At 37.3% G+C, this 27,303-nt stretch overlaps 2 protein-coding genes across 3 annotated transcripts; both read left to right on the top strand.

The window, feature by feature from the left end:
* The first annotated feature begins 16,589 nt into the window (after positions 1-16,589).
* On the top strand, positions 16,590-17,060 carry LOC138900371 (secreted RxLR effector protein 78-like). The gene has a single exon (XM_070187109.1). It carries the CDS (start codon positions 16,590-16,592, stop codon positions 17,058-17,060), a length of 471 nt encoding a protein of 156 aa, XP_070043210.1.
* A 2,652-nt stretch (positions 17,061-19,712) lies between these two features.
* Positions 19,713-25,560, top strand: LOC104107267 (SUPPRESSOR OF GAMMA RESPONSE 1). Of its 2 annotated transcripts, none has more exons than XM_009616020.4 (6): positions 19,713-19,877; positions 22,324-22,459; positions 22,650-22,836; positions 23,076-23,578; positions 24,718-25,116; positions 25,235-25,560. In XM_009616020.4, exons 1-6 carry the CDS (start codon positions 19,870-19,872, stop codon positions 25,310-25,312), a joined length of 1,311 nt encoding a protein of 436 aa, XP_009614315.1. In that variant the 5' UTR covers positions 19,713-19,869; the 3' UTR covers positions 25,313-25,560. The 2 variants fall into 2 exon arrangements, with proteins under 2 accessions (XP_009614315.1, XP_009614314.1); XM_009616019.4 differs by lacking the exon at positions 19,713-19,877 and adding an exon at positions 22,164-22,241.
* Positions 25,561-27,303: the final 1,743 nt, after the last annotated feature.

Genomic DNA, 27,303 nt, shown 5'->3' on the forward strand with positions numbered 1-27,303 from the left:
CCAACCCTTCACTTATATACACTAATTCAGCATTACAGTTAGAGCATTTCGGTGCACAAATTATTCCGCATTCACGTAGGGTTCGGGGAAAAATCGTATCCTTTGGGATATGATGTAGACAATCAAACCTAATGCAAGTATTAGTGGTTGTTTCCACTACTCGAATCGTCACCAGGGATTCAGCACCACAGTTGTTTTGGATTTATGTCCTCAAAATTTAGTGAAAGTGTTCGATGAAAGGGAAAAATAAAGTAATGTAATCTTGTAGTAAGAGATATTTAGACACATGAGCGGGTCTATATGGGAGGGGTGGGTTCACATGAACCCATGCTCCCCTCCCTAAATTTATTTTTTAATCAACTAGGTAATGTGCATAGGGCTAACATATATATATATATATATATATATATATATATATATATATATATATATATATATATATATATATATATATATATATATATATATATAGAGGAGAACAAAAATAATAAAGTATCGGGAGGTCTTAAGCGATAAAAGAAATAAACTTTGACGAGCACATAATTCCTTAATGTTGTGTGTGGTGCTCAACATTGATATTACAATTTGCAAACTAATAAAACAACTAAAATGAGTTATAAAAAGTATCCATGCTAAGTCATCGCAATTGAGGCCCTTATGTAATCTTCGTTTGTTGCAATTTTGGCCATTTTTCCTTTGTTGTTCCAAAAATAACCATGATGAATCCAGTTGTGTATCCTCATATTTATTTTCCCATCTTGTATCTGTATCTGAGCATTTCCAAAAAACAATATCATTTCCTGTCGCAAAGTCTACTGTTTTGCCATGTTTTTGAATTTCCAGCTTCATGTCATGTATGACCGTGTTTTTGTTTTGCCATGTTTTTGAATTTCCAGCTTCATGTCATGTACGACCGTGTTTCTGCCAGCTCAATCCCATGTGATTATTTATTCCTCATGATGTGTATGATCCGGTAGTATACATTTTGAAATGTCAAAAAATGGCTTAGTGTGTCTTTTCTTCCTGCACTTTCCTCGTTCCCAAACTAGCCATCGCCTTCTCCAATGCGCATGCCACAACATTCTTTCCATTATTCCGTAAAAGTGTTCCATGATATGTGTGTTCCTTCATGTATATAATAATCTTTCATATAAATCTGATGGAGGGTCTTTTTTGTTCCCTTTCATTCTTCTTGGAAAGAGGAGTTGATGTTCCTTTGATCTTATAACACTTGGGAATTGAATAGATACCTGCCTTTTCCTTTGCATGAGTTGAACGAATAGTGTTATCACATTGTACTGCTCCACTCTCCTAGTGAATTCTAAACTTCTGTTAGTTCTCCATCTATAGTAGTTGTCAAACACGACCCCCACAGTTGACATTTCACATCTTCTATTAGCATATCCCTGTTGCGTGCCTTGTGACCATGCATTTCTTGCCCTTAAGTGTGAATTCCCTACCAGAACATCTTTCTTACATATCATTAGTGTTTTTGGTGAAAAGCTGCTATTTGTTGTCCAGCTTATGTAACCTGTGTAATCCTTCGAAATACACTGCCTCGTCCCTAGAAATCTGGGCAGCTTGTCTTTTGCAATTTTTTGCTAGGTTGGTTACGTTACCTGATCTAATATAATTATGTTCACATAGATTCACTTACCAAAGTTCTCCATTTAAGTCATAACAATCCAGTTGTTCACCTTAGTTTTCCAGTATCATGTTTGTGCCTACCCCTGCTTCCCTCTCATTGGAATGAGTACATTGTACAAATACCACCAGATGGTAGTTTTTCAAGGACTTGGGCATGATTACAGTAAAGTCTCCTGTAAAAAAAGAAAATTATTTTAGTAGAAAATATGATCACCATACTCTCCTCCATGAGGACTTGAGTATGATGACCAAGTGTACTGTCACATTTCTTCCCAATGTTGTTGCTCCTTACCTCCTCACCTCCTAGCTTCATGCAACTTTTACTCTTATGTATGGGTATTGCATCTTATCACTATTCACAATCCTTCTCCCTTTGACATCTAGATCCCCAAAAAAGTGGCATTGCATTAGTCCTGTATCTAGAGCATAGTTAGCAATGTGGTCTGTTAGTTGGTTGCCTTCTCTGAGTATGTGTGAGAGTTTCAAATTACATCTCTCCATTAACTCCTTTATCTCTTCAACTTCTGTTGCAACTGACCAAGGTATATACCACAGCCCTTGTATCACATTCTTGATCATCATCAATTCTGTATGTAAATCAATGAAAATATAATCATTGTCCACACAATATTTCAAAGCTTCTAAAATGGCCCTCACTTCAGCTTCTGAATTTGTTACTTCCTGAATCTCCTTGCCACATGCATATACTACACCCCCTTTCTCATTCCTCAAGACATAACCAATTGAGCTCCTTCCTGGGTTGCCACTCGACGCCCCATATGTATTGACTTTTATCCTGCTCTGCTTAGGAAATTCTCATAGCACTTTGGTGTACTTCAACTTGGGAGTATATTGTTTCATCATGTGTACTAAATCTGGCAATTTATGTGGAACATTCTGCTTACTTGATTTTTTGAATTTCACCAGTGCTTGAAGAGTAGTAGAGACCTGGTATATGACTATATTCACAGATACTGCATCCCCATACTTGTAACAGTTTCTCCTTTTCCATAATTCCCAAACAATGATCGAAGGTAAAGCTTTAAGAATTGGTTGCAATCTTGAAATAACCTGTACTGTCCAGCATTTTACCACAGCTTGGTGGAATGTCAATCCTTCCATAGTAATTCCTGCACATGCTAGAAAATAATGCCACACTTTTCGGGCAGCATATGATGTGAAAAACAAGTGTGACATTGTTTCTTCTTGTGGTTGCACACAACATCAGCACCTTGATGCCATTAAATATCCCAGTCTCTTGAAGAAATCATCTAGTGGCAACTTATTCTTCCACACCTTCCACATGAATAATGATATTTTGAATGGCAGTCCCTTCACCCAAATATTCCTATATGCAGTCGAAATAGAGATGAACCCATTTTTGGTTGCCATGCAATCTGATGCTCTATATAGTCCCTACATTCTAGAATTTTCCTCCACACATATGATCCACCCCTCTAAAAAACTACCATAGCATTCAACTTCTTATAATATTTTTGACTCATGAATGAACTCCACAAGGAAGGTTTTGTTCTAAAATTCCACTATATCTTGCAAAATAAGGCTTTAGACACATCATGTAGAGATCTAAAATCTATTCCCCCTTTTTCATATGGCAAGCATAGAGTATCCCAAGAAGCCCAATGTCTACTCCTCTCATCTACTGAATTACTCCAAAAAAATCTAGCCATAGAGAGCAGGTGTATGGGCATACTTTGTAAAACATGAGAGATTAACATTGCTCGACCTCCTATAGGCAATAGTTTCCCCTTCCACGACTGTATCTTATCGAGTACTTTATTGATTAGTCCTTGATAATAGTCTAACTTTCATCTAACATAAAAGATTATAAATCCCAAGTAGGTGAATGGAAATTCTTGCCTCCCTATTCTAGTCACTCTTTCTACCTTCCTTATCACAGAATCATCAGTAAGGTGATGCATATACACTACTGATTTAGATTTGTTTATCAACTGACCAGATGCTGCCTCATAAGCTGCCAATACATCCATTATCAAAATTAGAGAAGTTTCTTCAGAAGAGGAGAAGATGATTATGTCATCTGCATAAGCCAAATAATTGATCTTGGGGTTCCATTTAGGCAAACCATAACCACAAAAGTATAAGTTTAAACGGAGAGCATTCAATCCTCTTGATAATGTTTCTGCTGCAATGATGAACAAAGCAGGTGATAGTGGATCACCCTGCTTGACTCCCCTTGTCGACTAGAAAAATCCATGAGGCTGCCCATTTATAAGTACTGAATACCAATTATTCAAAATAGTTCCAAACACTAGGCCAATAAACCTCTCATTAAAGTCAATCCTTCTCCGCACTTGTGCCAAAAATATCCATGACAATCTATCATATGCCTTTGTCATATCTAGCTTGATAACCACATTAGGTCCTGTCTTAGTTCTCAACCTAATATCTTTGTAATGACCCGGCCTGTCGTTTCGAGAGTTATAGCCCCGTTTCTCCCATTTCTGCTTATTTATGTGTTGTTCAGCTGTGTTGAGTTGCTTTGGATTGGTAGTTTGGGTTCGGAGTAGTTTTGGAGTAAAATGAGGCACTTAGACTCTTAGTTAGAAAGCTTAAAAAGTCAACCGGAAGTTGACCTATGAGTAAACAAATTCGGATTGGGATTTTTATGATTCGGTTAGCTTCGTTGGGTGATTTTAGACTTAGAAGTGTGTCCTGAATGTAATTTGGAGGTCCGTGGTAGAATTAGGCTTGAATTGGCGAAAGTTAGAAATTTGGCAATTTTGGTCGGCAGTGGAAAATTAGGTATCAGGGTCGGAATAGAATTCCGGAAGTTGGAGTAGGTTCGTATTGTCATTTGTAACGTGTGTGAAAAATTTAAGTTAATTCCGAGTTGATTTGGTATGTTTCGGCGTGAGTTTTTGGAAGTCGAAAGTTCATTTAGTTTGATTTGAGGCGCGTTTCGTCGTTTAAATATTGTTATGCATGATTTGAGGCCTTGAGTTGATCTGTGTTATGTTATGGGACTTGTTAGTATGTTCGTATGGGGTCCCGAGGAGCTCGAGTGAATTTCGGATAGGTTTGGGCTGCGCTGTGCTCGTCTTTCTTATGTTTCGACGTCGTTTCTTCTAGCATAAATGGTACCACATTAAGCAAATTAGATCCTATTTCTGTTTTGATTGAATCATTAGATCCATATTGTAATTACGGAGCCATGACAAAAAGAATTGTCGAATTTGGGTATCGTATGGGGAATTTATGGTCATTTTACAAAAAGAAATGGGTTGCTAGATTTTTCAGATTAATTACGAAATTTCCACTGAATTCTTATTTAAAAATCTGCACTATTTGCAAATATTAAAACATATATATATATCCTTCATTATATTGAGTGATTCAAAAGCCTAACTTGACTAAAATTTCACAATCAATCCATTGGAGGCATAAAAAGCGAGTTTCGGGATTGTTTGGCATGAGAAACGAGGCAGAATAACTGGCAGAAAAGTATATAAAACGAGGGTTTGTTCATTTGGTCATATTTTGAGTTGGGGAGCTCGGATTTGGGCGATTTTGGGGGAAATTTTCACCATAAGGATTGGGGTAAGTGTTCTCTACTCAGTTTTGGTTATATTTCATGAATCCATCTTCATTTTTTGGATCTGATTGATGATTTTAAAGTGAAATTGAGGGAGTTAGGGTTTGAGTTTTGGAGAGTTTAAGTGAGGATTTGAGGGACCAAACAGAGTCCGATTTTGATGAATTTTATATGGTTAGACTCGAAAGAGAACAAGGTTTATTATTCTACTATTTTTGACTGATTTTGAGACGTGGGCTCGGGGGGCGGGTTTTGGCCGGTTTTGAATTTTTAGCATATTTATGTAATTTTTATTATAGAATTCGATTCTTTAGACTATGTTGATAGTAGTATTCTGATTTTTTGTTAGATTTGGAGCTTTTGGAGACCGAGTTCAGAGACGAGGGCATCCCGGAGTAGGATTTTAAGCTGTTAAGGTAAGTAACAGTTTTAACTCTAGCTTTGGGGGTATAAACCCAGAGAATTTGATATCGTATGATTGTTTGGAGGTGATACCCACGCTAGGTGACAGGCGTATGGGTGTATACCTCGAGGGATTGAGACTTGGTCCGTCCTGTGAGGTATCATGGCCATCATCTGTGTTTACGTAGTTACTTGTTGTTGAATTTGTCTGCCTTCATGTTACAGATCATGCTTAGGCTTTATTCATGCTCACATTATTTGTACTCAGTCATAGAAATTATTGTACATGTTTACCTCAGTCTTTATTATTTGCTAATATGTTGTGATACTTGATGTGGGCTATGTTCCCTTATTTGTTGATGATGGTGAGGCTAGTGAGGTACATGATTGAGTGAGGCCGAGGGCCTGGTTGTGAGGATATTAATACCATAGCGCGTGAGTTGTCCGCGTAGCACGTGAGTTGACCGTGCGGGTCCAGGTATTGATACCTTAGCGCGTGAGTTGTCCGTATAGCACGTGAGTTGACTGTGCGGATCCAGGTATTGATATGATGGCACGTGAGTTGTCCGTGATTAACGCTTGGGCTTTGGGATCCCTTCCGGAGTCTGTACACACCCCAGTGAGCGCAGAGTGTTGAGTGTTGAGTGTTGAGTGTTGAGTGCAAGTGATGGAGTGACATTGTTGTGAGGTTGCATTTACTTTTGCTGTTGTTGCATTTACCGGTTAATGTTTCTTGTAGTCTTACTGATTTATGAAATTATGTATCTACTTCTGTTTGTACTTAATGGTGGAAATAATAATTGGATTATTCTTCTTAGCTCGTCACTATTGCTCAGTTCTTTAGTTATTTCTGTTACTACTGAGTCGGTTGTACTCATACTACACCCTGCACTTTATGTGCAGATCCAGGTGAGTTAGAAGGCGGCGATCGTTGAGTTCAGGCCGGCTATCTTTGGAGACTGCAAGGTAGCTGTTAGCGTCCGCAAGACCTTGTTACTCCTCTTGTCATTTCTTCTTTTGGACAGTTAGACAACTTATATATCTTAGTTCATAGTTTTAGATGCTCATGACTTAGTGACACCCCGATGTTTGGGGCTCATTTTCATATTTTCTATATTATATTTAGAGTTGATTTAGTTTATAAGAAATTCAAATATTGGTATTGTTTTATTAAATATTTATAATCGATTTAGTAATAATATTTTGGGAAATAGGATTGCCTTGTAACACGATAGGCGCCATCATGACCATGGTTAGATTTTGGGTCGTGACAAGTTGGTATTAGAGCCTAGGTTACATAGGTCTCACGAGTTATGAGCAGGTTTAATAGAGTCTTGCGGATCGGTACGGAGACGTTTGTACTTATCTTCGAGAGGCTGCAGAACTCTTAGAAAATTTCATATTCTTGGATTCTTATCGTGCGGTATTGATTCAACTTGAAGTGTAACTCTTTGAATTTCTTCCACGCATTTGTATGCGCACATGAGCGCTCAGTATCAGTTGTGCCTCGACGGCTTGTGATTCCCTGGATGAGGTGCGATATGTGATTTCTTTGTATTGATGTTGGGCCAGTCTGGAGGACTCGAGGCCGGGGTTTGACTATAGCTTGAGCACTGAGGTGTTGATTGTGTGAGCGCGTGCTTGTGGTACTTTTGGGGATATTTAAGAGAGTATTCAGCGGCTTATGAGCCTTAGGGAGGTGTGATTTTATGCTTGGGTCTCGTGTGGTGAGTCTGGGTTGAGGATTGTGGTGTTATGGCGGGGCGAAGTATCAATTTAAAGGTAATTCAAAAGAGACTCGGATAGATAGGACATCTTGGTAGTAAGTTGGATCGGCATGATAATGGGTATGATTAGTTCTTTGGGTGTGTATGAGGTAATGAGTTCTACAGTGTGTAGGTTGCAGGATTCACATTTTTTATAAGAAATTTCATATGAGTAAAAAAAAAATATTGATTCCAAGGCTGGTGGGTTTGGTTGAATTGAGAAATTTCACTTATGTTGTGTTATCGGACCTACATTGGATAGGGGTGGCATGGGATCACCCCCGGGTATGTGCAAGGTAAGGTTTTGTGGTGGTTTGATGGTTTTGAGAACAACTCTTGGCTCGTTTGAGGACGAACGTTTGTTTAAGAGGGGGAGGATGTAACGACCCGGCTTGTCATTTCGAGAGTTATAGCCTCGTTCCCCCATTTCTGCTTAGTTGTGTGTTGTTCAGCTGTGTTGAGTTGTTTTGAATTGGTAGTTTGGGTTCGGAGTAGTTTTGGAGTGAAATGAGGCACTTAGACTCTTAGTTAGAAAGCTAAGTTAGAAAAAAAGTCAACTGGAAGTTGACCTATGAGTAAACAAATTCGGATTGGGATTTTTATGATTCGGTTAGCTTCGTTGGGTGATTTTAGACTTAGAAGTGTGTCCGGAATATAATTTGGAGGTCCGTGGTAGAATTAGGCTTGAATTGGCGAAAGATAGAAATTTGGTCATTTTGGTCGGCAGTGGAAAATTAGGCATCGGGTCGGAATGGAATTCCGGAAGTTGGAGTAGGTTCGTAGTGTCATTTGTGACGTGTGTGCAAAATATGAGTTAATTCCGAGTTGATTTGATATGTTTTGGCGCAAGTTTTTGAAAGTCGAAAGTTCAAAAGTTCATTTAGTTTGTTTTGAGGCGCGTTTCGTCGTTTAAATATTGTTATGCATGATTTGAGGCCTTGAGTTGGTCTGTGCTATGTTATGGGACTTTTTAGTATGTTCGTACGGGGTCCCGAGGAGCTCGGGTGAGTTTCAGATAGGTTTGGGCTGCATTGTGCTCGTCTTTCTTATGTTTCGACGTCGTTTCTTCCAGCATAAATGGTACCACATTAAGCAAATGAGCTCTGATTTCTGTTTTGATTGAAGTATTAGATCTATATCGTAATTACAGAGCCATAGCAAAAAGAATCGTCGAATTTGGGCATCGTATGAGGAATTTATAGTCATTTTACAAAATTACCACTGAATTCGTATTTAAAAATCTGCACTATTTGCAAATATTAAAACCTATATATCTCCTTCATTATAAGGTCAAAATGAGTGATTAAAAAGCCTAATTTGACTGAAATTTTACAAGGAATCTATTGGAAGCATAAAAAGTGAGTTTCGGCATCGTTTGACATGAGAAACGAGGCAGAATAACTGGCAAAAAAATATATAAAATGAGAGTTTGTTCATTCGGTCATATTTTGAGTTGGGAAACTCGGATTTGGGCGATTTTGGGGGCGATTTTCACCATAAGAATTGGGGTAAGTATTCTCTACTCAGTTTTGGTTATATTTTATGAATCCATCTTTGTTTTTGGGATTTGATTGATGATTTCAAAGTGAAATTGAGGGAGTTAGGGTTTGAGCTTTGGAGAGTTTAAGTGAGGATTTGAGGGACCAAACTGAGTCCGATTTTGATGAATTTTATATGGTTAGACTCGGAAGAGAACGAGGTTTATTATTCTGCCATTTTTGACTGATTTTGAGACATGGGCCCCTGAGTCGGGTTTTGGCCGATTTCGGATTTTTTGCATATTTATGTAGTTTTATTGTGGAATTCGATTCTTTAGACTATGTTGATAGTAGTATTCTAATTTTTGATTAGATTCGGAGCTTTTGGACCGAGTCCAGAGACGAGGGCATCCCGGAGTAGGATTTTATGTTGTTAAGGTAAGTAAGAGTTTTAACTCTAGCTTTGAGGGTATAAACCCAGAGAATTTGATATCGTGTAACTGTTTGGAGGTGATACCCATGCTAGGTGGTGGGCATGTGGGTGTATACCTCGAGGGATTGAGACTTGGTCCGTCCCGTGAGGCCTCATGGCCATCATCTGTGTTTACGTAGTTACTTGTTGTTGAACTTGTCTGCCTTCATGTTACAGATCATGCTTAGGCTTTATTCATGCTCACATTATTTGTACTCAGTCATAGAAATTATTGTACATGTTTACCTCAGTCTCTATTATTTGCTAATATGTTATGATACTTGATGTGGACTGTATTCCCTTATTTGTTGATGATGGTGAAGCTAGTGAGGTACATGATTGAGTGAGGCCGAGGGCCTAGGTGTGAGGATATTAATACCATAGCACGTGAGTTGTCCGCGTAGCACGTGAGTTGACCGTGTGGGTCCATGTATTGATACCATAGCGTATGAGTTGTCCGCGTAGTACGTGAGTTGGCTGTGCGGATTCAGGTATTGATATGATGGCATGTGAGTTGTCCGTGCGGATTCAGGTATTGATATGATGGCATGTGAGTTGTCCGTGCTTAGCGCTTGGGCTTTGGGAGCTCCTCCGGAGTCTGTACACACCCCAGTGAGCGCAGAGTGTTGAGCATTGAGTACTGAGTACGAGTGATGGAGTGACATTGCTGTGAGGTTGCATTTATTTTTGTTGTTGTTGTATTTACCTGTTAATTTTCCTTGTAGTCTTACTGATTTATGAAATTACGTATCTACTCCTGTTTGTACTTAAATGGTGGAGATAATAATTGGATTATTCTGCTTAGCTTGTCACTACTGCTTAGTTCTTTAGTTATTTCTGTTACTACTGAGTCGGTTGTACTCATACTATACCCTGCACTTTATGTGCAGATTCAAGTGAATTAGAAGGCGGTGATCGTTGAGTTCATACCGGCTATCTTTGGAGACTGCAAGGTAGTTGTTAGCGTCCGCAGGACCTTGTTACTCCTCTTGTCATTTCTTCTTTTGGACAGTTAGACAACTTATATATCTTAGTTTATAGTTTTAGATGCTCATGACTTAGTGACACCTCGATATTTGGGGCTCGTTTCCTTATTTTATATATTATATTTAGAGTTGATTTAGTTTATGAGAAATTCAAATGTTGGTATTGTTTTATTAAATTTTTATAATTGATTTAGTAGTAATATTTTGGGAAATAGGCTTGCCTAGTAACACGATAAGCGCTATCACAACCATGGTTAGATTTTGGGTCGTGACAAGATTTGACAATCTCCTGAGTTAACACGACATTCTCAACAATACTTTGACCTTTGACAAAGCCTGGATGTTTATCAGAAATAAGATTGGGAAGAAGACCAACTAATCTCTCATGTATGACTCTGGAGAAGACTTTGTTTATGAAGTTACTTAGGCTTATAGGTCTCATATCTAAGAAGGTGCTAATCTCCTTTTTCTTAGGTAATAACGCTAGGTTTGTATGGGTGATGAACCTAGGTAATTCCTGCCCAGCAACAAATTCCTTCATCATTTTCACCACATCTTCACCTACTATATCCCAGCATGCATGAAAGAAGTTGCCATTGAATCCATCTGGAACCCCATCACTGTCCCTATTAAGCCCTAAAACTGCCTGTTTTACTTCCTCTGTGGTAGGTATTTTTGTTAATTTTTTATTCTGCTCCCTAGTGACCAGTTGAAGTACATGATTAATTATTCCAAAATCTGTAGGAACATTGTCGTCATGAAATTGAGCTTGAAAAAATTTCACTAGTTCCTCAACTATTGCATCAGTATCTTCGATCTAGCTGCCTTAACTGTTTTGGATTCTCCTCAGTTGTAATCTCTTCCTTTTCCCATTAATATGTGCATGAAAGAATTTGGTAATCTTGTCACCCTCATTAAACCAAGTCATTCCAGATTTTTGCTTCCAAAACTGTTCCTCCAATGCTAGATATCTAAACATCTCTGCATGTACTTTCTGTAATCTTTCTCTGTTTTGCAACGTAGGATTGAGCTCAAATTGTGCTTTATGAACTCGTATCACCTCTTCTAGACTCGAAATATTTTGGAAGATGTTACCATATGTTGCCCTGCTCTATCTAATCTCTTGAAAATACAATCTTCTTCTGCCCGTCTATTCCACCAGGTGTATATACTCCCTTTGAAGCCAATATCTGTCAGATTGCAAGTGTTCATACAATGCATGAAGTCATCAACCTCATTTAAGGAAACTGGCAGCCCTCCAAATTTCTCTTCTTCATCCCAAATCACATTGAAATCCCCCCTACCAACCAAAGTGTATTCATATCTCGAGCTAGATAGTGTAAAGAATCCCATAATTCAATTCTCTCAATATGATCACACTTCGCATAAACAAGGGTGAGAATGAATTCTTTGTGCTCCTCAATATCATAAAGCTTCAATGTTAGATGTTGTACCATATCTACCATCACTGTTACATCAAATCTCTCATCAATGAAAGCCCAGATTTTATTTGAAGTGTTCACAATTACATGTGCAAATCCAATCTGCCTTCTGTATCTCTCTATCTTCTTTGATTGTTGCATTGGTTCGATAATCCAAATAAATTGGAAATGATGTTGTCTACTCATTGTGATGAGCCTTTTAGAAGCTCTTTGCATATTCACTGATCTAATATTCCAAATAAGAGCATTCATTTCTAAATAATGGATTTAGATACAGTCCTCCTTGTTTGGACTCCAGTTGGTTGTACGTTAGGAATCTCCTTCACTTGCTTTTTTCTGCCTCGACCAGCTGATTTACCTTTGTATATATGTCTAGGAGATAAATTCCCTTGCCTAACAACATTCATGAATTTTGAGCTATTGATTCTACATCCAAATTCATGAATTTTGAGAATTTTGTCCTCCATTTTCTTCTGCTGCTCAGCTGCTGCAATCTGATTCTTTGTTGGCTTAGGAATTAAAATTTTGGCTGCATTCTCCTTGATCATATATTCAACAACACCTGGGATATTTGAACTGACTTCAACATTCCCTGTCAATTCCAAATTCCCCTGATTTGGATTTCTATTCAACTTATCTGCAATTTTTCGCTTCTCATCTCCACCAGTATTTCCAGGATCAATAGGGTCAGTAACCGGTGTTTTATGTATAGCAGAGGAATTAGGATTAGGACTATTGGTTGGGTTCTGAATTGAACCTGCAAACTTAGCTGAAGCATCAGTCTTTTTTGGCTCCTTATCACCTGTCTGCACAACATCTTTGTTATTATTTTTATTAACACTGATCTTTTCTCCTTGTGTCTCATCATCATCATCATCATCATCATCATCATCAAATATGGCATTATCTTCATCCTCACATCCTTCCGATAGATCTCCTTCATCTGAGTCATCCTCCATCTGATCACACCAAAGTCTTCCATCTAAAAAAATAATTTTTTTCTTCAAATATTCATGCTCAACAATGGCATCTGTATCAAGTAATTGTGATGATATTTCTTGGTATGACTGATTCATAATGACTTTGTTGCCGGCAAAAGCTCGATTCACCCATTGAGTTGTGGTTTCTTTCATTATTTCCTGTTCTTTCTCCTTATTTTGGTTGCCTTCCTTTATATTACTAATCTCCTTAACTTCCATAATCCCAGGTGAACAAGGATTAAACATAGGTGTTGCAGGGTTTAAGCTTCTCTCAATTTCTTTAGGAGTAGGATTTGGATTTTTTTGAGAATTGTCGGTGTTCACTAAAGCTAGCTGGTTATTATCATCTATCTCACCTTCATCATTCTCCAGTACAACAAACTTATTGGCATTTTGAATTTGTTGAGCAGTAACAATACCAGTTGGAACAATCTCTTTTCCTGAAGTACCTTGATCTTGCTGAACATTACCAGAACCAACTGGAATAATTTCTTTTCCAGTTTGACCTTTCACAACAGCCTATTTTGCACCATTCTTCATACGATTATCCTTAACTTCTTTTCACTGTTCTCCAACATTTTCAACCACTTTTTTACTAGATAGGATCATAATTGGAGCCTTTGCATTATTGTTAGCATCCCCCTTAGTAGTAGTATTTTGCTTCTCTTTATCATTCTCCACAAATAATTTTGGATGCAATTTCCAACATGTTTCCTCATTATGACCTTGTAGCTTGTACTCCGTGCAGTACTTAGGAATATAATCATACTGAACTTTCACCCATTCAGTTCGAACACTGCCAGTAATTTCATCTTTGATATCCATTCTAACTCTTTTGGGCAACTCATCTAGCAGATCCACCTGAACTTTAACCCTTGCATAACTTGGCCTGGTCTTATTAACAGTAGCCATATCTAAATGTAACGGTGTGCCCACAACTGATGCTAAAGAAAACAATCACTCATTGACAAAGAATGTAGGTAATAAATTTGGAAAGGAGATCCATGTCATTACTTTAGGAGTTTCTTCACCAAGTTTAAACTTAATATCATAGATTAAAGGTCGTATTTGATATTCATAACCATCCTTCACTTTCAAATAGTACGCACCTTTAGAAGTAAGATTAGCATAATCCTCAAGCAATGTTAATCTGATTAAAATATGATGATTCCTAAGCAAACCATTATTACATTCACATTTTATTCCACATTGAGCAGGAAGGATTCAACGTATCTCTTGCAAGTCTGGCCAACCATAGGAAAATTTTCCCAGCACTACATATTGTAATCCCTCGATGATGTTCATTCTTTCAACTTCTGCTTCTGTGCACTTGATTAATGGTTGTCCATGAAGATACGTAATAGATTTTATGGGGATTGGCGCGACAATTATCGAGCTTGAGGACGTCGCGTGCATGGAACTATTTAATGCTCCTGGTTTTAGTATATGGTTGTAATCTAATGGTTGGGTATTGGTGTTTGTTGTAGTATGGGCTGTGGCGATAGAGAGGGAGGGCAGACCAGCCAGAACAGTGGGCTGGCCGCCGACCATAGCGGCCATTGAAGCTCAAAATTCTTTGGTCGCTCAAAGTTTCTCTAGATCTTCTCTCTCCACTGTAGCGGCTATATAGTACTTGTATTATTTTTATTTTATTTTTAAATAAGCATGTGTGAACCCATCAGGGGTTCAATTCCTGCTTGCTTTCTTGGACTTTCTAATTAAACATGCTTCTGTTTCTTTGTTGTTTCTTGGTTATTCAGCCTTAAGTTATTCTTTAAATAGAAAGCTTTCACTAAAGTATTTTATGAAAAGTGATATTATGATCCTATCTTTTTCTCTTGAAGACTATCACTGATAATAGTACGTTGTAAGTATTCGTAGAAAAAGAGAACTTTAAAATTGTAAGGTTAATCTCTTAAAAAAAATTACATTTTGTCATGAAATGAAGTACCAAGAAAAGATAAAAAAAATTAATGAATCTTAAACTCCCACTATAATAAAAAATTAATAATATAAATCACATATCTATAGGGAAATAGAAGTACATAAAATGATCTATGTATCGGATGGATGAAGAATTTTTTAATGATTTTTTTGCTATAAATAACGTAAGATACTTAAAAGGGTAAGTAATGATTTTATTATTGATAGTTTTCAAAGTATGAAAACTCATTGGACATAAATAATACTAATAATATCAATTAGAGTTTGCTCGTCAACTTATGTTATTGTAAAAAAAATTATATTATCAAATCATACATTTATCTAAGAATAGTGGTGCACTCATGCTCGTAAAATTCTTGATATGCCTCTATTTAGACAATATTATTCAAATATGTAATGCAAAATCAACCTATATAATCTATTACTACTGTACTAATAAGAAATATTTGGAGAAAATGATTCAAATTATTAGGGAATGCAAATCAACAAAATATATGTACTTTTTATTGGTTCCGACGGAAGTCAAAGAACTTAAGTTTACTCCCATTTAACAATATCTTTTCCTCTATTTTCAGTTTTATACGTTTTCAGTTTTTTTGTTGTTGCTTTTCTTGGTCGAGCATCATTTTACTGTAAAGAAGAGTTATTATAGTTACGAATTTAATATAAATTAGTTTATTGTACCTCCAAAATTTCAAACAATTCATTGTTGATATTTTTCTTTTATATTTCTTTTATTTAAACAAAATAAGAATAGTGTTATTTGACTCTCTAAAACTTTTTTAGTTAAGAACCATTGTGTCTGTAAGGAAGATTATATTTGTATGGGTTTCATGCTATATATTGACCAAGTCGACATGAATGAAGCTTTGGGAGGCTGCCACGTGTTGGCAAAAAGATACGATGACCTGACTTCTGAGGGTCGACATCACAAGGAGATAACAGGCCGTCGACAAGGTCGAAGTGACTCGATAGAAGACAAGGACGAGGGTGAGTACTCATCTTCAGAAAACAGTAACGGGTAGTTCTAGGATTACTATTCTCTAGAGAATATTCCAGTGAATATTCCTTCTGGTTGTATTTTCTAGGGTTTTGTGACTTATGTACTCTTATTAAAAAAAAGGCATGTTGTTATAGAGGAGGATTTAACAGTTTTTGTAAAGAACAATGTATTGACATTCTCTAAAGATTTTCTCTTTATCACATACATACAAAAATTATTTTTTACATCTTTATCTATCTTTTCTTCCCCGATCCAGGAGGAATTGGAATATTCAAAGGCTCATCATTTTTCATCACTGTCAGAGGAATTATTGGGGAATAGCACCTTTGTCGGGTGACCTCTATTCATTTATTTACTTGAATGCCATTTATTATTATTTATTGCTCTCTTTCACATTCTTGATTCATTCATTACTCCATTATTGCTATCCAGCGTGGGGGTATTTTTCATAAATACACTTGGTCTATCATTTGGATATTAATATTGATTAAGATTAACTCTTTTTCACTACAAATTTAATTGTATAAACTTAGATATGGGCGGGCATAGTTTGGGCAAACCCGAAATCCAAATTCAAATTCGATTTTTTTTTGGATTTTTGGTTTGGTTTTTGGATTACAAATTGGATTTTGGATTTGATTTTTAAAAATTTTGGATTTTGGATTGGATAATGAATTTGGTACTTCAGAATTTTGGATATCCGAAAATCTGAACTTTTTATTCTTTATATTTAGTTTATTATCCATATGCTAGTAGTAATAAGTTCAACACCCTACCCATTAGATATTATCTCATATATTCAAGATTAATTACTAAGTTATTGTCATAATATAAGGGTATCAAATTACTGAGTCATACCATAAAAGTGTAAAAGTGGGTGGTTGAAGCGAGGATGAGGATGATAATGTATGTATCCGACAACCAGTTCGGGTTCATGCCAGGTCGTTCGACTACAGAAGCTATATACCTTGTTAGGAGGTTGGTAGAACTGTACAGAGAGAAGAAGAAGGATCCGCACATGGTATATATTGACCTAGAGAAAGCGTATGACAAGGTACCTAGAGAAGTTCTCTGGAGATGCCTGGAGGTAAAAGATATGTCGGTTCCCTACATTATGGCGATTAAGGACATGTATGATGGGGCTAAGACTCGAGTTAGAATAGTAGGAGGCGACTCTGAGCATTTTTCGGTTGTAATAGGGTTATACCAATCTTCTGCGCTCAGTCCGTTCTTATTCTCCCTAGTGATGGACGCGTTGACGCACCATATTCAAGGGGAGGTGCCATGGTGCATGCTATTCGCTGATGACATAGTTCTGATTGATGAGTCGCTAGCCGGTGTTAACGAGAGGCTGGAGGTTTAGAGACAACCTCTTGAGTCTAAGGGTTTCAAGCTGAGCAGGACGAAGATGGAATACCTGGAGTATAAGTTCAACGCTGAGCCGGTGGAAGTAGGCGTGGATGTGAGGCTTGAATCACAAGTCATCCCGAGTAGAGGCAGCTTCAAGTACCTTGTTTCGGCTACCCATGAGGGATGAAAGATCTACGAGGATGGCACACACCGTATTGGGGTAGGATGGATGAAGTGGAGGTTAGCATCTAGAGTCCTGTATGACAAGAGAGTGCCACCGATACTCAAAAGTAAGTTCTATAAAGCGGTGGTTAGACCGGCCATGATGTACGGGGCTGAGTGTTGGCCCGTTAAGAACTCACATATCCAGAAGATAAAAGTAGTAGAAATGAGGATGTTGAGGTGGATGTGCGGGCACACTAGAATAAATAAGATTAGGAATGATGATATTCGGGAGAAGGTGCACGTGACTCCCATTGATGATAAGATGCGGGAAGCGAGGCTTAGATGGTTCGGACATGTTCAGAGGAGAAGCCCAGATGCTCCGGTACGGAGGTGTGAGCGGTTGGTTATGGAGGGAACGAAAGAGGTAGAGGGCGGCCTAAGAAATATTGAGGAGAGGTGATCAGGCAGGATATAGCGAGGTTCCAGATTTCCGAGGACATGACACTTGATAGGAAGACGTGGAGGTCAAGTATTGGGGTTATAGGTTAGGAGATAGTTGAGTCTTGCCTTACTTCGTACAATTGTGGGAATAACCAGGTAGAATTTTTGTCTAAGATAGCTAGTTGCAATGTTATGTCTTACTATTTCGCTTTTCAGTGCAGAACCTATTTACTAGCTATCGTTTTTGCTTTGCATATTTATTCTGGATTTCATTGGTGTTCTTATTTTTCTCATGATTGCTGTGGTGATACTAATATTGTCTCCTTTTGTCCTTTTGTCTTTTTGTTTTCTTGAGCCGAGGGTCTTTCGGAAACAGCCTCTCTACTCCTTCGGGGTAGGGGTAAGGTCTGCGTACACACTACCCTCCCTAGACCCCATTAGTGGGATTTTACTGGGTTGTTATTGTTTGTTGTCATAATACTTTCCTATTTGGATATGATTTTGCTATAGCTACTTCTTATCAGCCATATTAATGACTCTGTTGCATTTTCTTGATAATAATGCTATTACTTTAATACTTTATTTGGAAGATTGTGGTGAGAATGCGAAACTTTTCAGGCAATTTATTTGGATATTCATTTTTGTATAAAAGAAGAAATATCTCAACTTATAAGCTCAAAATCGAAAATCCAAAATATCCAAACCGATTAATCTGAAATCGAACTTAAAAGTCCGATCCAATCCGAGCTAATTTGGATTGGATTTGAATTGTCATTTCTTTAATCCAAAAATCAAAAATTCAAACCGAAATTTTCATATTCAATCCAAACTGCCCGAATACCCATCCCTAAACCTAGATCTAAATTTTGGACCATACAATATGTACTATGCTTATCACTTTGTTATATGTTTCTGGTGTACTTTCTAAAATTCCAAGTGATCTGGTCTCTTTTATTTCAGACCAAATGAAAGTTCTTGGCCACTTCAATAAGGGATAGTTTGCATTTGTTTCAATCCTAAGGGTCAATGTCACTTTTCTAAACTCTAATGTCACTAATCATGTAAATTCCTCGAATCTGGTTTCTCTTTGGGACAATAACATTTTCAACATTTCTTGCGCGTATCTTGACCAATAATTAGTCTGTTACCTCTATCAAAACTTAAAACACACGAGAAAGAAGCACGTACTGTCGTTTTCATTTATATGAATATATTTCTTTTTTATTCCGTACCAATAAAGAATAATTTATTTTTATATTTAAAAATAATTTATTTTTATATTTAAAAATAATTTATTTTTATATAATAATTTATTTATTTTATACCACAAGTTTAAATTTTTTTTTCTTAAACTCCGTATTACAGACGAATAAATTCACATAAATTAAAACAGATAAAATATTATTTTTGCGTCCGTTGGAATTAGAACTTGAAACTTTACGGTCTTAACCCACTTTATTGACCACTATGCCATATTTTTGAATGTAAAATAAGTAGCATTTTTGATCCCCTAATTAGTAATAAATTTTAATTTTGATCCTTGTGATATATAACTCAATGTATTTAATTTTTAATTAATAAAAATGTATATTTTTAGTCCTTTATATAGGAAACACATTGTATTGAAACTCTTTTTAAAATTACATTAGTGTCGAATAATGAGGAATAATATAAACTTAACATAATGCATTGAGAATTAAAATGGTGTAATGCTGAAGATTTACAAGTAGAGGGATCAAAAGTGTATGTTTAAATTTTAATCAAATACAATACGGCAAAGAGCCAAATATACCTCTCTATTTTCAAAAATGGTCTAAGAATACCCCTCGTTATACTATTGGGTTATCTATATCCTGCAGTCATACTTTGGGTTCAAATATACCCCTCATTTAAATGGAGGGACATTTGGCCCTTTGTCAAATACAATAGGGACCAAAACAAAATCTGCAATTGTTTGAGGGACAAAAGAGAAATATCCCCTTTTTCTTTCACCTCTTGTGCACCTGTGGTCTTTTTTATGTCAGTCTTTAGTCGTCACATCGTACAAAAGAAACACGTTTTTAAACTTCAAAAATACCTGAAAAAATAATTATAAAAAGATGGGAAGCTACAAAGAAACCACTAGGAGTGTACTTTTTGGGACATTCCAAGATAACCCCAAAAGTAGAAAAAAACCAACAAAGGGTTTTTCATGCTCTTGATCACATCATTCTTCAATGGCTCGGTATGCAGATTCCCTTTTACTTTGACACCCTTTTGTATCTTTTATTTAAATAACTATATGCTTGACTTATGGCTGCTAAAGTTTCAATTTATATTTACATAATCAGTAAACTGATATGAGAAAGATTGGATTTTTACTATTGTATGTTGAAGTCATGGATTGACTCAAGTACTGATTTTGGATAATGGGTCATGTTGTATTTTCTGTATTGAGTTTTTATTTGTTTTTGTTGGGTTGGTTTTGAGGGGGGGGGGGGGGTATAGTTTCTGAAAATTCAATTTCTATTTACATAATCAGTAGACTGATATGAAAAAGACTGGATTTTTACTAATGTATGTTGATTCTTGAAGTTTAAGGACGACTCAAGTAGTGATTTTGGGTAATGGGTGAAGTCGTATTTTGTGTATCGAGCTTTTTGTGGGGGTTTGGGGGGGGGGGGGGGGCGATGTTGAGTTTACTAGAAAGACTATATTCTTGACCTGCTGCTAGGTATTTTAAGTCGAGGGATGACTTAAAGTTGTGATTTTGATGAATAGGTAAAGTTGTATTTGTCTATGGAGTTTTTTCTGAGCAGATACTTTGGCCAAAAACTCAAAATTGACCAATGAGTGATACTTTAAGAATTGTAATATGTTTTGATGGTTCCTTTCGGTGAATGGGTTTCGTTGGTCGCATGAGGTCTGGCTCCTTACTTGTTATTGGGTTCTTGAAGTCAAGGAATGACTTAAAGATATGATTTTGATGAACGAGTAAAGTTGTATTTGTCTATTGAGTACTAGCAGATACTTTGGCTTGATTTGGAGTCTTTTTGTTTAAAAACTAACCGAACAATTAGTGTTGCTCTAAGAGTGGTAGTAGGTTCTAATGTTTTTATCTTCTTCCATGCATCAGTTTAAAGGGGTTTCCTTGGTTGAATGAGGTTGACATCTTTATGTTGTGTTATTGGTTCTTAGTGGAATACCCAAAGAGGGCTGAGCACGTAAGAACCAATTATATTCGCAGTTTTTTCAGTGATGGAGCTTATAAAAGAGATAGATTGAATCATTTGAGCTTGTTACTTAGATGCTTGTTACTCTTCTTTTTCCAGGTTTTGGGGGTTTTAAGCAAAAAATTTGTTTGATAGTACTAGTGTATTTTGATGTTGTTTTCTTGATTTAGCTCCGAACTTTCTACTTCATACTCCCAGTTGGAAATAATTTATGCATGAATCGAACTAATTGTTCTATGAGGTAAATTTGGTACTTGTCTAAAGAGCTTTTCAATGATCATAAATATTGTTCCCAATTAATTTGGGATTGCCCCCGGGCTTTGGTCTAGTGTTAAGAGCGTGATGTGTGGTTTAGATGCACGTCATGAGTTTGAACCCCTAGTATTCAAGTGGAGAAGGGTAGAAAGGCAGGCCCATTATCCACTGAGATTTGAACCATGCGCTATTGGTACTTTGGCATTCTTGGTTATTAAAACAAGTTTTTTTTTTGGGATTGAGGCATAGATGATTACTTAGTAATTGGATACAAATGTTATGGTACTTTCTGGAAAAGCTTGGTTGTCATGTTTCTGCTTTTGTTTAGCATTTGCAGGATGTTAATTTTTGGTTTTCTTTCATGTAGTAATACTATGCGATGTTACTATTTTTTCCAGATGATTGGGCTAATGTAATAACCTACCAAAATTCTTCCATCCACACAAATTTCTCAGTATGTACTAATCTGGGAGTCTCAAGTTCTGAATTTTAGATTTAAATCATCTTCACTTTGACAACTAGGCTATGTCAAAGATAGTCTTTTTGGAGTATGATTGTGACACCTGATTACGTGGAATTATCAATGTGTTATTCATTTACACTTCAATGTGCTTGTCTGTTCAAAAGAATCTAGTGGATTTGTTTCTTTGATTTAACGCTACACTACCCTCCCCAGACCCCACTTGTGGTATGTTGTTGATGTTGATTTCGAAGTAAAGGGAAGAGTGCTTGTTTGTTATCTACTTTCCTCTCTTCGGTTTTAATAATAAGTCATATTCTCTGTAAGGATATTTAGTATGCTGGAAGCAAAGGGAAATTCCCATGCTTATTGTGGCAAACAAGATGAATTTTCCAGTTTGATGTATGCTAAATTAGGAAAATGAATTCACCCTAAATAGTTGAATCAAATACAACAACAACAGCTTAGCTTCAAGGGCTTAATCCCAAGCTCGAGGGATTGCACTTGGGATTTTCAACTCTAGAGATTCTCTGCATTTTCTACAAAAATGGAAGAGGTTGCTATTTCATCTTACTTCTCATGCTTGGAATAAGTAAAGTTAGTAATTTCCGAGGGGGAGATCTTTTTTCTAATTCCATCATATGTGCTATAGATTTAGAAGGTTATCCATGTTTTAATGATGTAGTTCTTTATTGAAACTAAGAGAGCGCTTCAAGATCATAGTTATGGTTTATGCATTGCAGGCCGTCATGGTTAGTTGACAGTAAGAGAATTGCAACAAAAATTAAGAGTGCATCAGGTGATCCTGGAGCGGTGAATTGGAAGAGCAACCCCACAAAAGCTTGCCCTAACTGCCAGTTTATCATTGATAATAACGATGTAAGAGTCTTGTCACACGAATTTCACTTCTCTCTCTATTTGTTGATATTCTAGCTATGTAGTTTGATAAGATTTCTTCCTCTGCATGAAAAGCAAAAAGATAAATAAATTTTGAACGGAAGGAAAAGGAAACAAAGGAAATCCATAGTCGTGGTACCTTTAACTGATACGTTAAAGTTGGTCTTTCCAGGTCAGCAATGACTGGCCAGGATTACCCAGAGGTGTAAAATTTGATCCAACCGATCAAGAGATTATTTGGCACTTACTTGGAAAAGTCGGAGTTGGCAATTGGAATTCCCATCCTTTTATTGATGAGTTCATTCCAACTGTTGATGAAGATGATGGGATCTGCTATACACACCCTCAAAATTTACCAGGTATAAAAAAGACATCCTATTCCTGTTCTTGCACTTTAAAAAGGCAGCCCGGTGCACAAAGCATCCCGCATTCATGCAGGGTCCGGGAAAGGGCCGCACCCCAAGGCATGTGATGTAGACAACCTACCTAGCGCAGGCATTAGTGGCTGCTTCCACGGCCCGGACCCGTGACTGTTCTTGCACTTTCTGTTTTTGGTTTATTATGGATTTTTCGTTTATGCTGAATACAAGTTTTGTAGGTGTTCAGCAGGACGGAAGTGTCTCGCACTTCTTTCACCGAGCAGTTAAGGCTTATAATACAGGAACGCGTAAGCGTAGGAAAATACATGGTGATAATTTCGGTGATGTCCGTTGGCATAAGACTGGTCGGACAAAACCTGTTATCTTGGATGGAATTCAAAGAGGGTGTAAGAAGATTATGGTTCTTTATGTAAGCCCGATTAAGGGCGGGAAAGCCGAGAAGACAAATTGGGTGATGCACCAATATCACCTAGGAACTGGGGAAGATGAAAGGGAAGGGGAATATGTTGTGTCTAAAGTATTTTATCAGCAGCAGCAGCAGGTCAAGCAAGGTGAAAAAATTGAAGAAGAATTGCCCGAGGACTCTGAATGTCTGGTTGCTAAGGTTGATCCACATACCCCCAAGTCTGTGACTCCCGAACCCCCTTGCGGTGAGAGGCTATCTTCAAGTATGGATGCAAGACAGCAAATTGCCGCTTCTGGCATCAATCCCATTACCCAGGTATTACCATGTGTAATGTTCTCATTGGTGCCGGTCAATGTTAATGTTACATAAGAGTAAATCAATTTAGTAAGTTTCTCCATTCTACACTGTCCCAGAAATTTAAAAAGAAATAGATAAGATAGCACTTTCTAAAAGTTTATTCTTGCACCAAAATTAACAGAAGCATACTGCAGACCGGAACAATGAAAATATACTTAGACTGAAGTATGGGTCTTTATTAGTTATTTGGTGCAACTTTGAGGATGTACATGACGCAGACACGATGCTAGAATTTATCAGCTCTCTTCAGAATGGGGGCTGAGATTTTGTTTTTTGTACTGTACATTTCCAGTGGTTTTGGCTTTTTTATTGTACAGTGAGAGCAGCTCGTTAGTTCTGTTTACATCAGTAAACACTTGTCTGCTTATCAAGAAAGAAGCACCCTCCGGATGGAATGGATTTAATATTGTTGATCATTCTATAATCTACGAAGGGGAGCCTTGGCGTAAGTGGTATGCCATGTGACCTGGAAGTCACGGGTTCAAGACGTGAAAACAACGTCTTGTAGAAATGCAGGGTAAGGCTGCGTACAATAGATCCTTGTGGTTCCGGCCCTTCCCCGGATCCCGCACATAGCGGGAGCTTAGTGCACCGGGCTGCCCTTTTTATTCTATAATCTATGAGTTCAAAGTTAAACGACTTACCCTTGTACCTATCCACTGATAAAAAAATTGTATATCAGGTTATTTAACATTCTTTTTCTACTTCTGTAATTCGGAGGTGAGTCTGCCGCATCCTAACTAAATAGGAGGCTTTTGGGGGCTTAAGTTTGTGAATATGCATACTAATTCAGATTGAGAAGTTGAGGTCAGGACATGGATGTCTATCAACTCAAGCATATAAAAGCATCACATTTCTCTCGACTGTGTAAGTGGGATATTATGAGATCCACTTGAGAGCTCAACCGGTATATTTATCCCAGAAAAAAAGTCCATGTCCTCGGAACCCCATGATTAATAATAGTGCTCTTATTCATTATCATGTAGCTTCTTTTTCTTTTTCGGTTCATAGGACATTACTTAAGTAAAGAAGTCCGACTACTAGTTTGTTGTACAATGGTTTTTTCTTAATATGTTTCCTCTTGCTTTTGTATTCAGTTTCATGACGTGGATTACATAGAAGATGACATGAGAGCTCTTCCTGAGCAGACTGAGAATCAAGATCAAATCATAGAGAACCAAATTGATGAAACTGGGACAAAAGTTGATAACGAGACTGGTGATGACCCGAAATGGTGGGATAGTGAGTCACAGTATTTGCTAGATTCTCAGCAACTTGTAGAAGGGCTATCCTTATGTGATGATCTTCTTGCTAGCCAATCTCCAAATAGGGATGGAAATGAAAATGACAAAGAGAACTCTAAACCTAGTCTTGCTGATTATGCTCAATTAGGACCAGAGGATCTGAAGAAGGATTTGGAGGAGTGCCAACATTTGGTTCTTGATCCAGCCAACATAGACATGGACACACCACCTGATTTTCGACTTAGTCAACTTGTAAGTCTATTCTTGTATTTGCCATAACGTTTATAAAATAAAATTCTTTGTGTCTTCTTTGTTTATGTTATTATTCTTATATGTGCCTTAATTTATATTCGACATCAAATTTCTGTAGGATTTTGGATCACAGGACAGTTACATTGCCTGGGGCGGAAGCAAGTTTGGTTTTGATTCTGGGGAGCACGGTGGTTGAGATAAGTTGTTGAGACTGCTAATTGTTGTCAGATTTTTGTGAAGCTTGTGGTTGAACTATGTCTGCTGCAAGTTAATGGAAATTAATACTCGACGCAACTTGCTATTTTGTAATCCATGCCCCACAGGGACCTAACGCTTTTTTCATTGGCCAATCTGGATTTTTTGCTTGCTTAACTTTGTATATAAATGTTTATGACTGCATATCTTAGGTCTATTAATCTACTTCCTATGCAACTTCACAACTTAGCCTTGTTAGTTTGTGCTTGTTAGAACTCTGCTTTTCTACATTGTGCTTCATCATTTAACCAAGAACTCTGATTCCGAACTGAGCACCTTCCAAGAGCAAGGTGGAGAGTTCTTGAAGGAAGGGAGCCGAGGGTCTATCGGAAATAGCCTCTCTACCCCAGGGTAGGGGTAAGGTCTGCGTACAATAAACCCTCCTCAGACCCCACTAGTGGGATTATACTGGGTTGTTGTTGTTGTATCTTGCTGAATGTTGGGTCTCATAGATGCGCATGTTCACATGAATTCAGTACTTTTCGAGCAAAAATTTGTGTAAAAATTCACAAAAATCATAACAAATAGTAGACATAAATCAATAAAAAAATACAATGGGTTTCAATGTTAAGAACCTTATTGGTTGAATCCATAGAGCTTAAATCTTGAATTTGCCTTTGCTTACGATGAGCTTACATTTAGTGTGAATTTGTTAGTACATTCATCTTATTGAATGTTGGGTCTCATAACGGTGTATGTTCATATTAATTTAGTACTTTCGATGATAAGTATAAGTTTGTGTAAAAAAATCACTAAAATCATAACAAATAGTAGCTATGAATCTATAAAAAATACAATGGGGGTCAATTTTAAGAATCTTATAGGTTGAATCAACAGAGCTTAAATCCTAAATCTCCCTACAAAGAACTTACATTTAAGAAGTTGTTTCTTCTCAAGCACAATCATATGCCCCAAGTCAATAACAACAACCCAGTTAATCTTATAAGTTGGGTCTGGGGAGGGTAAGATGTTCGCAACCTTACTCCTAACCCTAGAAGGATAGAGATACTGTTTTCGATAGAACCTCGGCTAAAGAAAAGATGGAAGAAGCACTGATAACAAGACAATATATTTAGAAAACTAAATCCAAGATAGCAATAGAGAATATGAAAGAAGTACTTATAATAAGTAACAACAATACAAGGTATGTAGTGATAGCAAACTAAGGGAGTACTGACGGCAAGTAATAATAATACAAGATATGCGATAATAGCAAATTAAGAATAAAAGGGGTACCATACTAACACCAAACTATTGAACTAATGTAGACAAAGGGAAACGCTCGACTACCCACTAACCTTTTATCCTAATCCTCAACCTCCACAACCTTCTAGCAAGGGTCATGTCCTTGGTCAGCTCAAGTTGCGCCATGTCCCGTCTGGCCACCTCTTCCAAGACTTTTTTGGCCTACCTCTACCCTTCCTCTTACTCCCAAGGCCAACCTCTCACACCTCTTGACTGGGGCGTCTATGCTTCTCCTTTTAACATGCCCGAGCCATCTCACACTCGCATCATATGCTCTAAGTCAATAATAAAAGATAATATTTCTTTTCTCGTAGCATTGGTTGGGACTGAGATATGGTTGATTTCATGTACATGTTCTGTTGGAAACTAGGAGATAAGCACAGGTTGGATAACTTTAAGTATGCATGCATCTGAAGAGCCACTAAATGTCTTGAATCTATAGGCCTTTAAATTATAGGAGGGGCCATTTAGTGTTCATTTATTCAAAGCATGATTGTAATTTGAATACCTCATATCAGTAGTCACCTAGCTATGTCTTGCATCTTGGCAACATGTTTGAGAAAAAGTGAGTTTTAGGGTAGGATAAGGGGTGCCTCTTCACAAAGGGGGCCGTAGTGACGAGGACCGGGCAACTTTTTACTAAAAATACAGGTCTCCGCATAGTTGTAAGATCATATATAGAGGGCT

Source organism: Nicotiana tomentosiformis, chromosome 10, assembly GCF_000390325.3.
Source record: "Nicotiana tomentosiformis chromosome 10, ASM39032v3, whole genome shotgun sequence".
In the NCBI taxonomy this organism is placed as follows: Eukaryota; Viridiplantae; Streptophyta; class Magnoliopsida; order Solanales; family Solanaceae; genus Nicotiana; species Nicotiana tomentosiformis.